The 15863-nt window shown below is 44.2% G+C and overlaps 1 protein-coding gene across 6 annotated transcripts in view; it reads right to left on the bottom strand.

Moving 5' to 3' along the window:
- Window positions 1-15863, bottom strand: part of DNM3 (dynamin 3) — a 352871-nt gene that overhangs the window by 32127 nt on the left and 304881 nt on the right. For all 6 annotated transcript variants that reach the window (XM_081120434.1, XM_081120436.1, XM_081120431.1 and 3 more), the window contains one exon: window positions 5168-5332. In XM_081120434.1, the coding sequence (XP_080976560.1) occupies window positions 5168-5332 (165 nt within the window). The remainder of the gene's footprint in view (window positions 1-5167; window positions 5333-15863) is intronic.

Here is a 15863-nt window from a genome sequence, read left to right as displayed (position 1 = left end):
GTTCCCTTTCTGTAAAATGAGGACTGTGGTGGTAGCTGCCTCAGAGTTGTGCGAGGATTAAGGGAAAAATGAATACAAATCACCCAGCAGGATGCCCAGCACTTAGCCAGTGTTCTGCATACAAAAGCTACTCACTCTACGGCACTCACTCTACGTACAGGCTCAGCTGGCACTGCAGGCAGAGGCGGGAGAGCAACTAGAAAGCTGCTGCTGTGGTGCAGGCACCCAGAGGCAGAGTTCAGTGAAGAGCACGGGTTGACATTTTATTTTGCACTTAAGCAAAATTTTAGAAAGACTCTTCTCTTTCTCTCCTGCTAGTCGGGGAGGGAGGGGGGACTTCGGGGAGTTTCCAGACGCTTCAGGGACTTTCTGAGCAGTCTGAATGTCGGTGGGACAAACACTGAAATCAAGGGCTCTGCAGGACAATTTGAGGCCAAGGTCCCTTTCAGGGGAACAGCATGTAGAAAATACCCTCGCGGAACGTGACATAGACGGATTCTGCTTGGATGTGAGAAGTGAAATAAGATTTATGCTTTTAATTATAACACCTTAGAACCTATACATCTTTGTATGGCTCACAAAAGAATTCTCACACACAAAACCTCATTCCAGTTCAGACTCTACGGGCTAGAAAAACAGGCATAACTGCAACACGTCCGCCCCGCGCAGCGCGAAGGAATGTGAGGCCATTAACCATGCTCCATATGGTTCCTCTCTCGTGCTTTAACGCTTCTCTAGCGACCTGCGGTAGTTTTGGATCTTAACCCTTCTTTGTCTTCAGCACCGAGACCATTTTAAAGCCCTCACAAACAGAAGGGGCATTTCTAGAGTTTTCATCCAATTCAGTTACTAAGGAGACCATTTCCTTAAAAATCTGTTTCCAGTCGGGGGGCCCGCAGCGAGGAACACGGCGAGGGCTCTCGTTCCCACAAAGACGCACATGAAAACGTAACCGAGAAGTTCAAAGATGCTTCACTCTGGAGAGGAGCTTGGTGAGAGTTTTGTGAATCTTCGTGACCTCACAATTCTCTCATTTCTCTGTCTCCCAGGGATTTAGTTTGGCTAGACACCAACAGAGGTTTCCTTCTTTAAAAATCACAAACACAACACTGTAAAAAAGTTAGATGCAAAAAGGCTGTGAGATTCCATCCTGTGGTGACAGAAGCCAGGAGCATCACCCGTGGTGAGCAGTGATGGGGATCGGGGAGCAGGGCTGGGGGCTTCCAGGTCCTGGCCCTGATCTCTTTCTGCAGAAGGATGCTGAATTCTTGACCCGTGGAAACAAACCGGTGCTCTGGTACTTAAGATGCACTTTCCTCTCGCGTAATGAACATTTAAAACACTCTACTCCATGGGCATTAAAATGACCATCAGTTTTGAAATGGGGGCACATGTTACTAATTTTCCACCACAGTGCCAGTGGCCCAGGAGAGGGGCTGTGGTCTCCAGGGGTCCAGGAGCACAGGCCGAAGCACACGGTCCGTGGGGGAGAGGCCTCTAGGTTCCGCATTTGGCTCTTCAAAAGTTTCATAAAACCTTCACATTCTATTTCGCATTATCTGGGCTGGGTGAAATACGAGGAACAATGTTTTAAATTATTTAGATTTAAAACACTGTTTCTCATATTTCAACAAACCCTAATTAAATCTTCGTGTCATATGGACCTCTGGGAAGAGACCCCATGTATAAGCCATGGGGATAGGAGCCCCTTACTTTGAAGGGGAGGTTGACTTATGGTTTTCCTAACCTCGCCATATGCATTTTCTGTTGTTGAAATGGAGGGGAGATCCGGCTGAATGAGAAGACCTGGGTTTTCATCTCGATCCAGCCAACCCCAGCTGTGTGATCTCGAGCAACCCCATCAAAGCCTCAGTGTCATCATTTAGAATCTGGGCAAAACTGTGAGTACCCAACGCGTGGCTGTCTTGTGGGTTCAGTCACAGCATCATATGCCACTTTGCCACACGCATTTGTAAAGCAAAGCTGGGTCCCCTTTCTTGATTCTCTGGTAGAAAACTCCTGGTGGGGGAGCTGCAGAGAAAAGGCCGCCGGAATGCGCTCGCCATGGGGCGTTGTCACGTGTGCCCTAACTTTCAATTCCTGCACCAAACTCCGCTTTTGCCTGCAGCCGGGCCAGGGCAAGCGCCTGTCATAAACTTGCTATTTCTTTGTGTTGCTGTTACCTGGTATGTTTAAGCAATGAAACAGCTGCTACATTTCAATAGACAAAGGCTTACAGTATGTCTGAGGCAAGGCATTTATTGCTGGCTTTAAACTCCTTAAACAATTCCATATGGAGACTTGAGTGGCAGAGCACTTAATGTAAACTTTCAAAGGAAACTGCCCACCAAACTCTGAGCCTTAGGAATCTTGGCTGAAACACATTCCTTTTCAGGAGGCAGAGTGGCCGTGCCCATTCCAGAGGCGACAGGCCGAAGCACGGCGTTCGACAGGGACAGTTCACAAAGACAGGACCCGTTTGAGGCCACTGTTGGTTTTGAAGGACAACTAGCTTTTCCACCCAAAGCCATTCAGAGAAGCCGCAGGGCTGAGTGGAGGGAACTGAGAAAGAGGAGTCGAAGTTTCTCTTTTCTACTTGTGATTCTTTGGTTAATTCTCTCGCTTGAAGTTCTCTTCACTTGAAATCAAATAAAAAATCAACACGTGCACGACACAGGGCTGGGCAGTCACCACATCTCTGTTCCTTGTACTGGACGGGGGGGGGGCTTCTGGAACGAACACAGGGGGCTGAGACATCGGCACAATATGATGCTGTGAGGGTGTGAGTCCATTTAAAAAAGGGGGGTTTGTATTTTTACATATACAAAATATAATTAAATATATATAGATAGATAGATATAAAACTACATATTTTTACATGTATAGTAAGAAAGTGGATAAAAATAATACTCAAAGAAAAGCAGGCATCCTAGGTAGGGAAAACTGTTTTCGGATAGGTATGGAAAGCTGAATTTCAAACAAAGAGAACCGTAGTTTCCTAGGAATCAGCTCTTTTCACATTCCTCTTAGCCAGCCTCCGCCTCAAGGGTGGCCCTGGGAGTCTAGGTGAAGTCCTGGCCGGAGCGCACTTTCCCACGGCCCTGCGAGGTCCCCCTCAGGGCCCGGCGGAGCTCCCGGCCACTGCCCGGAGGCGGGCGGAGTGTAGCCCCGTAGGAAGCGGCGCTCACCGCGAGGAGCCGGGCAGGGCCATCGCCCGCGCGGCTTTGTGTACGTGCATGTGTGTTTTTCTCGAGAAGGTGGAAGCGGCATGGATTTGCAATGGGGTCTTTTTCCTCCTTTTAACTAATTTGTGTCCAGCGACTCCTCGCAGCTCCAGACAGGAAGCGCTACTTCCTGTGCCGATGATTTAATGCAGCGCAGAGCAAAGCGGCGTTTGAACCGATGGCGGCCCTAATGACTCTCGGCAAAACAGTGGAAAGATAAATGATACTCAATCAGGGAAATGTTTAAATAAGCAAGGGCCTGGGTAGACCATGGCAGAACAGCCTGAGCTCGTTCAAGCAAAGTTAAGAGGGCAATTTTAAAAATACACAGACTATTTGTTTAGTGCTTTATATTTTTCAAAATGGCATATGGTCACATTCATTATGCTCGCTGACAATTCTGCGAGGCAGCCCCGTGTTCTTACTGACTGTGGGTTCAGAAGTGACTTCAACTCAGACGGGCAAAACGATTTGCGTCCGGTCACACCGTGGGCCGTTGACCAAGCTTAAGAACACAATTCAGGGTTTCCAAATTTTCCATATATTGCTTACCTGGCTCCTGATACTTCAAAGCATCCCCCTAACCTTGTATGAACACACGAAATGTGTATGAAGATAGAGTTAAAAACAAGAGTGTTCACATGCATGCTTGGGACTTCTGACAGTGGAGGGGTGCATATAGATCATGAACAAACGAAATGTCATATTTAGAAAAATGATTTTGAAAGCTTATTATAGCTCTTCAATAGGCAGCCATATTAGTGTCTTACAATTATATTCTTCTTAGTACTTCATATATACTATCTTCTGGAGTAAGTCCCTAAGCCAGGGACTTTTTTTTATGACTAGTTATCTTACCTATGGAGGAAACAGATGCAAAGAAGTTCAGTGATGTGTCTTAGGCCATCGGAGTCTACAGCAGAACTGGATTTAGGATCCAGGTTCCTCCTGAATTTTAGGTTGGGGCACTTTTCAATACTTCGCCATCTAGCTTTAACTTGTTACAAGCAAATGCTCATAATCGATTCATTGGTTTAAACAAAAAGGTGTCCTTAGAGGATAAGTAGGAATAAAATAGTTGGTGTCAGACTTCCCAAGAGTCAGAAAAACCTGCTATAAAACACCCCATTATAGCCAATCTCATCTGAAAGATAATTCCCCAAATAACTCGGGATTTTATTTGTACTTGAACAAAGTAGCTGCCAAAAGAACCAACCTGGACCACCGTATCGTGACTACTATAAAGATAACCATGAAAATGGAGAGATTCTACACAATACAGGTCATCTGATGGCTGGCCTAGCGGGACACTTTGGGACCTGTGGCTGTATCAGCCTTACCTTAGAAAAGGAGAGGTGACTGGCTTTGTACCCCAGGTGAAAATAGCATTCCTTAGCAGGAGAAATCTGGATCCTAAACCTGGCTCTGCTTTAGGCTCCGCCAGCCTAAGACAAATCATTGAGCTTTGCATCTGTTTCCTCCATATGTAAAATACCAGTCATAAAAAAAGTACCAGGCTTAGGTACTTTTTAGCAGGTGAAAATGCTCATATTAACATATTGTGTGCGTGTGTGTGTAAAAAATATATTTTTTGCTTCTAATCTCAATGTCTAGGAGCCAGGGCATCTGATTTCATTGCTGGCTTTGCAACTAATTTATATTCCGACCACAGCGATGATCTGCTATCTTGTGAGCAAATTCACACCATTCTAGAGAAGACAGCCAGTAGGGACCACCACAGCACTGTGGCGAGAAGTTGTACGTTTTCTTTCCTCGTTCTCTCTCACTGGCCAGCCACTTACCACTTGCCATGGAAAATGATGAACCTGGTAGGAGGTGCTTCAACCATCCAGAAAATATCATAAGGAGAATAAAGGGAATGTGAGCAATGTCCACAGCAGGGCGGGTTCGAGGTTCAAGTGAGAGGGGTCACAATCACTTACGTTATTGATCATCAGGTGCATTATCGTCTTTGGAATTAGGTCTCGGATACATTTGTTGATGATCGACATGTAGGAGTCCACCAGGTTGCGAATGGTCTCCACCTGCCTCTCCAGTTGGGGGTCCAGGGAAAAGTTTTCTGCTTGGCCATTCTCATCATTTTCAGTCTACCAGAAAGGAAAGGAAACGTGGATTATTTCACATTCGTTTAGAAGAGAGAAAGACTCCAGACGTGATCAGATGATCAACTTCTGTTCGCTGTATTTAGAGTTATGTGACTAGCTGGTAACGTCTTTATGACACAGCCATTAATTCTGAAAAGAGATCAGAACCGGGCAGTTACTAGTCCTCCTGTAGCCTGCCACAGTCTAATTCTGAACGAATGCAGGGATGAGCAGGCAGATAAACAGCGCACCTGATGACCTCCCTCTGGAGAGCAATCTAACCTTAAGCCATTTGCAAGCTGGCCCGGGAACGGAATCCAGCCATGTGTGCGGATGTAAACCTCTGGGAGGGGTCCCCGGGGATTGCGTAGATTAGAAATAACCTTGGTGTTTTCTGGAGCTAAGTCCCAGGTCTCTCTGAAATGGATCAGCATTTGGATCAGCCCAGATTTAAAACTAAATCTCCTAGGCCTGGCCTGGGCCCAAAATAAGAGATATAGAGGATAATTCATTTTTCCATGCACTTGCTGGAATTTGTTACGTAAATTCATGCTTCTGTCATCACTACCAAAGGCTGGCTCCATTGTGAAAAACGTACAATTTTAACTTCCAACTTGTTACTCTTTGAGTGAAACAGAACACAATCTATACTCAAAGAATGTATTTGTGCAACAGGAGAGAGGCATCTGTTTTCTATACTGTGGGACTTGAGCTAATTAATTTTGGCTTCTCCACCAGAGGCTGGGCTGGAATGGCATCTTCGTCATTAAACGCTGACCTATTGGCTTGGCATTGAAATCAATTTAGAACAAATGGTCTCCATTTCAAGTCAGGTTGAACCAACTAAGCCCCAGAACATGATACAAATATTGTTAGTGGTCTGGCTGCTTTCTAGCATTTGGAAAGATTTAATTACGAATGCAAAAAAAAAAAAGGGGGGGGGGCTGGGTGGGGATAATTTATTGCTTCCAATGTGAACATGAAATGCTTCTCCTTGGAAATGTACATACTTTGATCTGCCAGGCTTTCAATCATCCAATCCATTCTAGGAAAAGCACTGTGCTAAATGGCTTAAATGGATTTATAAATGACAAGCTTTTCCTTAAAGTTAATATGCATATGTTGAAGGCTGCAAAATCAACAATAACAAAGATAGAAATCTGTTCTAATCATTTATATAGGCTTCTCTTGCTCAGAAATATCCAACACTTTTTAAAAAATATTAAAATAATATGTGCTCACTCTAAAACACAACAGTCATTTTTCAGTCCTGAGAGTATGACCTCATGCTTCAAGGACACGTCAAGGACATTTCTGAGGCATCTTACCACTACTACAGCAAGGTAAAGGATTGGCAGTTTCAACAATGACGGTTGTTTCCCAATACTCTTTTGTTTTGTTTTTTAATGGTCTTTGGTCACTGAAATAATTAAATCAAGTGTTATGTAGTTCACTTATTAATTTGTGATATAAGCACAATTGAATCTGGGACGAATAGGTGAAAAATTAAGGCCATAAAGTGGTAAAGTGACAGAGGAAAGGTCAGCCATAGCAATGAGAAAAGCCACTCATGTTCCCAAACTTCTTTCCAGAGCAAAAAACCACTGCAAAGGTGCTCCATGCTGAGCCCAAATTCTAAGAACCAGTGGCCACTGCAGTGTGGTTTTGAAGGTATTGCATTTGAAAGTGAAACTTAAGGTTCAAAGACAGGCTCTATCATGTACTGGTTGTGTGGCTACACTTCAGTTACTTAATGTAACGGAGACTCAGCTTCCCCATCTTTAAAATGGGGATATGCTTCCCTGGCGAACTTTTGGAAGCTAAATGAGATAATACATATGCTATGACCTAGCCAAGGGCATTGTGGGTGCTTAATAAATAAATGCTAGTTTCCCGCTTCCCTTTGCGAATATTCATGGGATAAGAGTTAGAGAGCTGCTTGACTCTCAACACACATTTTGAAAACGTAAGGTAAAAAAATGTGAGCATAAAACATTTACAATTCAAGCAATAGAAAGATGGCAAACTATATTCTTTATATAGGTTTTCTGCAAGTAGTCCCCTTGGGCTCCCCTCCTCACCCTTGGTCCACTACTACCCTTTCTAGACAAGCTCCCGATGGCCCGCAGACCCCTCGCCACTCCCCGCTCTGTACTTCATCTGTGTCTTGTGCTCACTTTTACTACTTACTACCCAGCCTAGTTCTATGCTTCCCCCATTAATCTCTAGCGTCTTGTTTATCTCCCCCTTCTCAGCACAGAGCTTGATGCAAGAGAGAAGGAAAAGCAGGAGTTAAAACCACCAAGGGATTTGCCTAAATCAAGAAAGCTGTCCAGTACATTCAGGGTCTCCGAGGGTGGGAGAGACTGGAGACCAGAGAAACTCCAAGTTGAGGAGTTTGGATCCCCTACTACCTGATAATAGTATGGATGATAAAATGATTATGAAATTATGACTATAAGTGAGAACAGATGACCTACAGCTTTGCAAGGAAAACATCTTTTACATAAAGCAGTAGAAATGTCCATAATGGATACAATACAATTCACCTCTCCTCTGAAACATACTGGGATTTTGCTGTTGTATTTGGCAATAGGGGGTGATGGCATTTCAGCATCAACACGCCTCTCTCAGAAACCTTTATTTTGTTCTAGGTACTGTGCTAAGCACTTTACTTAGAAGATGTACACCACAACGTCAGGAGGCCGGTACCACTTTGTCAACCTACAGAAGAGCATGCTGAGGCTCTGAGGGCTGATTTATTCAATAAATATAGGATGAATGCAATGTTAAACCAATTTCTATTTTTCCTTAGGTATAAAAAATCAAGAAGTATTATGAAACAGTGCAATATCCATAATATATCAAGTCAGTTTTGTAGATAAAATAATCAATGTAAAATAAATTTCTAGGAAAAATATGTCATTGAAGTACTGACATTTGTAAAAAAATAAATGATTGAGCCAAAATAGAAAAGCAGAATAAATAGCATTTATTAAAAGAACCTCCAGGAATATGAAACACCAGGAAAATTATATCACCGCCCACAGTTTCATATAGGTACACTGAACTTCGCCATTTCAGACTGTTCTTACCATTCAGCCTTGCTTTACTTTTTGCAGACCAAAATATGCAAAAGACCCTCACTTTCACTTTTTGAAACCAGATGCAATTAAGCAAAGTGTCGGAGTCAGTGGAGAACACTGAACAGTGTAATCCTCCACACTTAAAAAAGCAGCAGCAGTGCTCCAGAATAACCAGTGAAACCATCTGAAACTCTCTTTAGCTCTTGGGAATACCAGTAGGCATGCGGTCAGATGCGAGTCTTAACCATTCTGATAACAGCATGGACGTGATGGGGAGTTGCAGAATTCAGAATGCAAATTTAACCTCTTTTCTGATTTTAGAAAGAAAGGAGGAGTAATTGTCCCCTCCGATATGTCTAAGAGGAATGGGGAAGATGTACATAGATGGATTTTTTCTTTTAACTGAGTGACTGCAGAGAGTAAACTCTCGCTTTTCTCTAACCCCAGTTCTAACCAAATTCTCTCTCCTGCTCTTTCCTGCATGTACACTGTGTATGACTGTATTTTTTCTTTGTTTAAATTATAGGATTGCAATGGGATTCCTTGCAGTCTAAGCACCGAAATAACAGATGTTTAGCATTATCCTCATCAAGGGAATGTAAAATAAAAATAGTAATTTGTCTCTGATCTTTGAGGCAAAAAAGAATGGTCTGCAAACATTTAACCTTTTATGAGCAGGTTCATTGAGGCTGTTTACAAAATGTAAATAATATTGTGAAAACCAGCTTTCTTCTGAAAAATACAATGGATAGGCCTTCTATTGCATTTTTTTCTAATAGCTTTTGAGAAGCCTAATGCAATATGAACAATAAAAAAATAACAACTCAGCCCTGTAAATGTAAAATTGTTTATAAAAATGGCTATCCTAACTTCCCTACGAAACTATTTGCACAGCATTCAAAAGCAAGCTGTTTTCCAAAATTTTAATCTATAAGCTTTCTCCTAAAGACGTCAGTACATTAAGAGGTGAGAGAATGTAATAGTCAAGTGAGAAATAATTTCCAGCAAACCTTAAAGCATCCATCGCAGCAGCTCTAGGCTTGACCAGGATGTCTATTTCTCATGTGGTTTCTTTTGGTCACTCTCCTTCAATCTCTTATTTAATCATGTCATACGCATCTTTGAGGATCAATGAAACCATCTAATAAGGCTGGTGACTGCAACTCCTTAAAGGGGGACTCACAGGAATCCGAAGTACCCTTGCGCCAATAGGTACATAAACCCACTACAGAGCTGGCGAGGGTTTGCGGCCTCTCTTCTCAGCGGCGGGCAGCGCTGGACAACCATCTACCGTGATTTTCACAGCCAGCCAACGCTTGCCCCCTTTGAGCATCTCATTATTGTTAGGCCATTTTCCACGACCTCAAACAAAGAGCAAAAACATCATTTAACTTTTTCGTGGTGAACCAGGCCGTCGTTATGAAACTACTGTTACCATGGTGACGCAGCTTTGCATTTTCCAGCCTCACAGGACAGAGAACGTTTTCACTGAAAACCTGTCTCCACTCCCACCCCTGATGTCAGAGGTGGAAGGCCATGGGAGAAGCATGCTCCAGAAAGATTCTGAGGGCAGTCCAGGCTGTGGTCTGGAGCTCCGGGCCAGGTATTTCATTCACTGAGACAGGGAGTATTTATTCAGTGTCTCAGGGGGCTGGGAGAGATACAAAGGGAGTCTAAGAGCACGGGCCTGGCTTGCGAGCTGTCCTCCGGCGGGGAGGGCACCGTGATGAGCTCAGGTGACGTGGCCTTCAGAGGAGCCTCTATGGAAGGCAGCACTGGAGATGGGCCTTAGGACTTGGTGAGATTTCAGCCTGGGACCGAGGGAACATGCTCATTACTTCGCCCTTGGTGCCTAGCACAGTGCCCTACATATAGGGGGATCTTCATGAATACTGAGGAATAAGTGAAGGAAAAACCCCATTTCTAGAGGGTTAGGGTTTCTGTTTCAGAAGGAACCTGACAGACTGCTCCCCAGGTAACTGGGGTATTGCTATCGGTACGATCTCTTGGATTCCTAGAAGTGGGTTATCCCTGTAGAGCCCCGACTTTGCCTGGGCGGGATAAATAACATTTGCATCCAGACTGTATTTCAATTGATATGAAGATCTTGATGACTCCGTCTGAGGAGGTGCACAGATAGCAGCTGAGATTGTAGTCAAGGTGCTGAGAAGCAAAGGGGATCTATGTGCATCTCCAAACGCAAGAAATATCCACAATGCAGGAGAAAACACCAAGCTAACCTGGTCCAAGTTAGCCCGTGGACAGCCACTAAGTTGGCAGGCAGGACCGACACTGTCTGCTCACTTTACTACCTTTATTCTTCCCTGACTCTCTTTCGTTACCTGTTATTACCTTTCTATTTTTCCTGTAGCTTCTAGTCTCTTTTCTTATGTAAAGAGCATCATAATAAACATTACAAACTATGTAAAATCAATGTGAAATTAGACAGCCATTAGGAAGAAAGCCCTCAGGACTGTAAAGAGGCTAACGTGACTAAAAAGAACAACAACAAGTGTATCTTTTTTTTTTTTTTAACTCTCGTTCAGCCCAATAGCTCCTAACAGAATACATTTCTGGGTGGTGCCAGGGCATGTCTAAGCCTGTAATAAAGAACTTGGCGATGACAGCAAGGAACAAGGAGGATTTGGAGGAATAAGGGGTGGGAGGACTTCCCCTCTATAACTGACAGTCATTGCATTTGCATTTCAGCTGCCTTGAAACAATTGCTTTTTTCTGCAACTGTAAAAAACAAACAATGTGAGCACGAGGATCCTTAGAGAAATCTGAAAATTCATGGACTCTGTCCTGAGATCCTCCTAGAAGTTACAATAATTCCAGCCTAGCTTTTAACCTGTCAAAAGGCCTGTATTGCTTTATGTAACGGTAAGTTCATGAATATGAAAGATTCACATATCAAACATTTTAAACACATTGTTGAACGTTGCTATTTAAACAATTTTACTGCAAATTTTTCTAAAATTATGAACATTTGGGGAAGATTTCAATCTTTATGTACTGAGTTTGCTTACCATAAAATAACCTTTCACCCAAACCAATAATGGTAAAACAGAATAATTTAAATGGTTTCTTTAAAAATAACCCCTCCTCTCACCATAATTTTTGGTTTCAGATAACATTAGAGGGCTCAAAACTGCACACACGTGGCTCAAGGTAGCATATAAAGCTAGCTCTACACAGTATTAAGGGAGTACGTGTCATTAAAATTAAAAAGGAATGAAAATAAATGAAATAACTACGGATAATAATTCCTATCATTTCCACAGAACTCCCGTCTGATTCAATTATATTTTCTGTATTACTGCCATGAATCCCACCTTCTACCAAGTCTATAGGAGAATTTCCAAATCGAAGACTCTACCAGGAAAAACCTGGATCAAACACACATTTGCAGCCCTCCTCAAACAGAAGTTTAAAAACGTCCACCTGACTCAGACGGATTACCCCACGTGCCCAACCTGCTTCCGTCTGAGGGACCTTTTAGAATAGCAATAAGCGTATGAACTATGGAATCAGATGACCTCTATCTGTATGTTGGCTCTGTCAATAATTAGCTTTATGACTTTGGTGAAATTAAAGTTAAGAAGTTCCTCGGCCTCTCTGGGTTTTAACTTTGGTGTTGTTAGAGGGGGCAATGTTAGCACCTTATACATTTCAGAGGGCAAATGAGATAACCAGGAGAGGGGCTTAGCATCACACCTTCCACACAGCAAGTGGTCCGTCCAAGTGAACCATTTTTATTACTTGACAAAAAATGACATAAATGAGTTAAGTGACATCTGAGTTTACGAAACTGCAGGTAAGAGTACTGGGCTGCTTCATCCACTTGGCCTCAATGGTCTCCCCAAAAAAGAGGTGGCATGCTGGCCTAGAAGGAAAGGAAGGGCCTGCGGGAAGGAAGGTGACGTTGGGACGAGGTGCCAGGTGAATCAACCAGCAGGTGAGGAAGAGGAGGCGGAGCTCTGTTAAGTGTTGGGTCATGAATCTGCAAGAGGCCGGATTTTCGCACCAAGTTCTGGAAGGACAGAGACAGCAGACAGTGCCTAGCCCCAGCATTGACAACTGTTGCCAAGAGCTTCACCACAATCACCAGGGAATATTTAACGTGGGAGGGTGGGGGCCATGCAGACCGACGCCTCAGAGGACACGGAGATGATGAGTGTCTGGGCTGAGGACAGCACCTACCACCACCTGGCAGGCTGGGCTCTCAATGTGGCTTCTGAGAACAGGCTTCGAGGACCGCGCAGAGCAGGGCTGCCCGGCCCCACCCAGGGACTGAGTGGCCTGGTCTGGCCTGAGGCCGGAGCAACTGTCTTTCTCAGAGCATCCTGGGTTGATGCCTCTGGACCTGGGCAGAAGCAGAAGGGGTCAGGGGCCCGAAGGTTCTGCTGAGGCTGGAGGGCAGGGCGAAGGGAAAATGCTATTTAGGGTCTCAGGCCTGCACATTCCCAGGAAAAAGAAGGGATAAAAGAAAGTATCTGTGTTTTAAGATCCAAATGTGATCTCAGCTAGTTTCCATTGGCCGGACGTCACCATTCCCTAACTGACAGTCATAATTGGCACCGTGGTAGGCGGATGGTTGAACCGTAAGGCACAAGTTACAAAGCTGCCCTCTAGTCTTCATTTCAAAATGTTGCCCATCCCCGAAGAGGCTCGAGGGGCCTCAGTGGGACTGACAGAAGGCCATCGCAGAGAGGACACGGGACAGACAGGAAATCCCGCCATGGGGAGACCCAAGGTCAGCCCTCAGGACAGATCTCGGGAGACCTGCTGTGGGAGGGTTTGGAACAACTCTCTGAATTTGATTGTAAAAATCAGGCGTAGCCCTGGTTTTCTTAGTAGCCATTTATGGACCTCATTCATAAATCGGGCTAAGAGGTTTTTGAATTCATTACATTTCCTGCAGTACCACCTTTTGGGACTAATGAGTTCCTTAAGCTTATAACATGCTATGTGAAGTAGATTTCCTTCCATTTGCCCTAAACTTACTTCACTCTGTTTTAAAGAGTGCCCTCCTTGTCCTAAAAAGAAAGAAGTAAGCAAGACTGAAAATGAGGACTGGCAGGGCAGAAAAGGGAGCTAGGTGTTACAAGAACCGCAGACTACCTTAAATCCGCAGTGGAGTTTTAAGAGGCAAACATGGCTGGAATGCATGACCGTGACCGAGGGGCCAGGGGGCCGAGGGGGCCGAGGGGGCCGCACACAATGGCTCCATTGTTCCGGGGGCTGCCCAGACCCTTCCAGGGGCCCCACATCCTGTGTGGGGCTCGGCTGCTCGAATGAAAGGGAGAACCTGACTGTTGAGCAGATATCAGCAAAACGGATTAAAACACCGGAAGGGGGCCCGGAAGAAAAATGAAACAAATTTGGGTGTTTTTCAGGTTAGAGAAAAGGGGGTCATTCTATACAAAAAATACCCAGGCTACTATGCACATGACGGAAAACAGTTGCTCTGCGTTGGGATTAAAACACGAAGAGAAGGAGCCGGGCTGTAAGAAGGAACGCCCTGACACTGGCAGTTATATGCAAGATTGAGAAACTGTGCAGTGTATTTTTTGAAAGCTCATATTTCCAAAAGGATTTGGGGTTCATCTTGCCTTGTACCTGCCTCGATGGTACAAAGGCAGCTCACTGAGCTATTTACTCAGGGGGATGCGGTAAAGGCACGAAACAGATGGAGGTGTAAGCATTTCAGAAAAGAAGGGACTCTGTGGTTAAGCTATTAATACGCGTAATTTTTAAGACTACGAGGAAACAACAGATATTTCAAAAACATGTTAATAGCAGGGGCTGCGCAGCAGACCAAAGTATCGGTTGCATTTTTTTCCCCCCTCCGAGGTCTTAGCACAGAGTCGATTATAGGAAAGTCTTGTGTTTTAATGGAAAATAGGGCAAAGGTTACGTGTAACAGGAATCCAGTCATGTGGAGCTTGCAGAAGGCAGGTTAGGCTCATAAAACTGCTCATTAAAACGCTCTGTTCTGAAGCAAAAGCAAATAAATGAGCTCAAGGAAAAGAGCCACAGAAATCGTCTAGAAATATTTCCATGAAAGACTGTGAAAATAGTCCTCCCTAGTCGTAAGAAATGTTCAGTTATTGCTTATACAAATAGCCACACTTAAAAAACTTTTAAATACCTTCCCTGCATTGCTGGTTTTGACCTTCTGCCAAGAGCTACTTAATGTTTTATTTTTTTTTAAATTTTTCTGAATAGACCATATGGTGAACAAAAAATAAAAAGGTACCCACACCAGGAGTTTTTAAAACAGCAGGAGCAGAATAGTTTTGTTATGAACTTCCACCCCCAAGTTCTGGTTTAAACTTAGCAACTTTATAAGTTCCACACTGGTTGAAAGCCCTAATCCCAAATTACAGAAATGGAGCCCAAACACTGTCCAAGATTTACAGGGCTGCTACTCTCTACACTTCACTATCTCATAGCGCAGAAAACGCAGATTGAGGGATTTTAAATTAAACAGTAACGGCAGGCTGGCCAAACAACGAAGACCAAGAGGACTTCTAGAAGGCAGCTCACCCCAAAGCACTGAGACAGACAGTGCTTACACAGGGGCTGGCTGGTCTAGACGGCCTGAGGCCAAAGTCAACACTGGCAGCCAGCAGGCCCATCACCTACGAGGAAGCTGAACAACTTGAGGCTGATTAAGCATGTGCATGTATGGGGGGGGGGGTGTCCAGATGCCCATCTGATTTTTAGTGCAAATTCAGTGATGCCCCAGGCTCTGTCTGAGTCACCAGCGATTGACCCGAGGGAGGCTGTCTCAAGGAACACGGAAGGCTCCAGAAAGAAGCCAGCGCATGAGGCATGTGGCCTGAATTCACACCCGGCTGCTCTATCTGTGGTTTTTCCTTAGGCCATTTCCATAGCCTGTTGGACCCAGATGAGTTTGGAAATTTTGCCACCTTTTTTTTTTTTAAGTGGAAGGAATTACCAATGGTAATATTCTTTTTTCACTTTGATTTATTTTATCTTACAAAAGCAGTCTGGGGCTTGCCTGTGAGAAGCAATGCATCAGACTGAGAGGATCCTGCGCAAAAGCAAGATTGGATCACAAAAGGCATCCTGCCATCTGAGAGTCTTGCAGAGATTCGGCTAAAACAAAAATACGGAGCTCTTGTACACAGCTCAACCAAACCTCACACCCTGCGAGATAGCCCGGGCATTTGACAAACACATCTTGGCAATGAAGGCTCATCTCTTTAGAATTAACCATGAAAAGGGGATTTCCTAATTCACCCAGCTCTAGCCAAAACTCTCTGCTGCTATTTCCCCCCCTGGCCTCTCACCCACCTTGATTTTGGAATAATGCCCTCTTCTGCTTTAGATTTTGAAAATTATTCTTTCCACGGTGGTAGTTTACATTTTTACCTACGCATCAGTCTCTCTCTCTCTCTCTCTCTCTCTCTCTCTCT

The sequence above is a fragment of the Miniopterus schreibersii genome (genome assembly GCF_964146895.1).
Source record: "Miniopterus schreibersii genome assembly, chromosome: 19".
NCBI classification, from domain to species: domain Eukaryota; kingdom Metazoa; phylum Chordata; class Mammalia; order Chiroptera; family Miniopteridae; genus Miniopterus; species Miniopterus schreibersii.
Note: the sequence above shows the minus strand (reverse complement) of the source record. Positions and strands in the feature narration are given on the sequence as shown.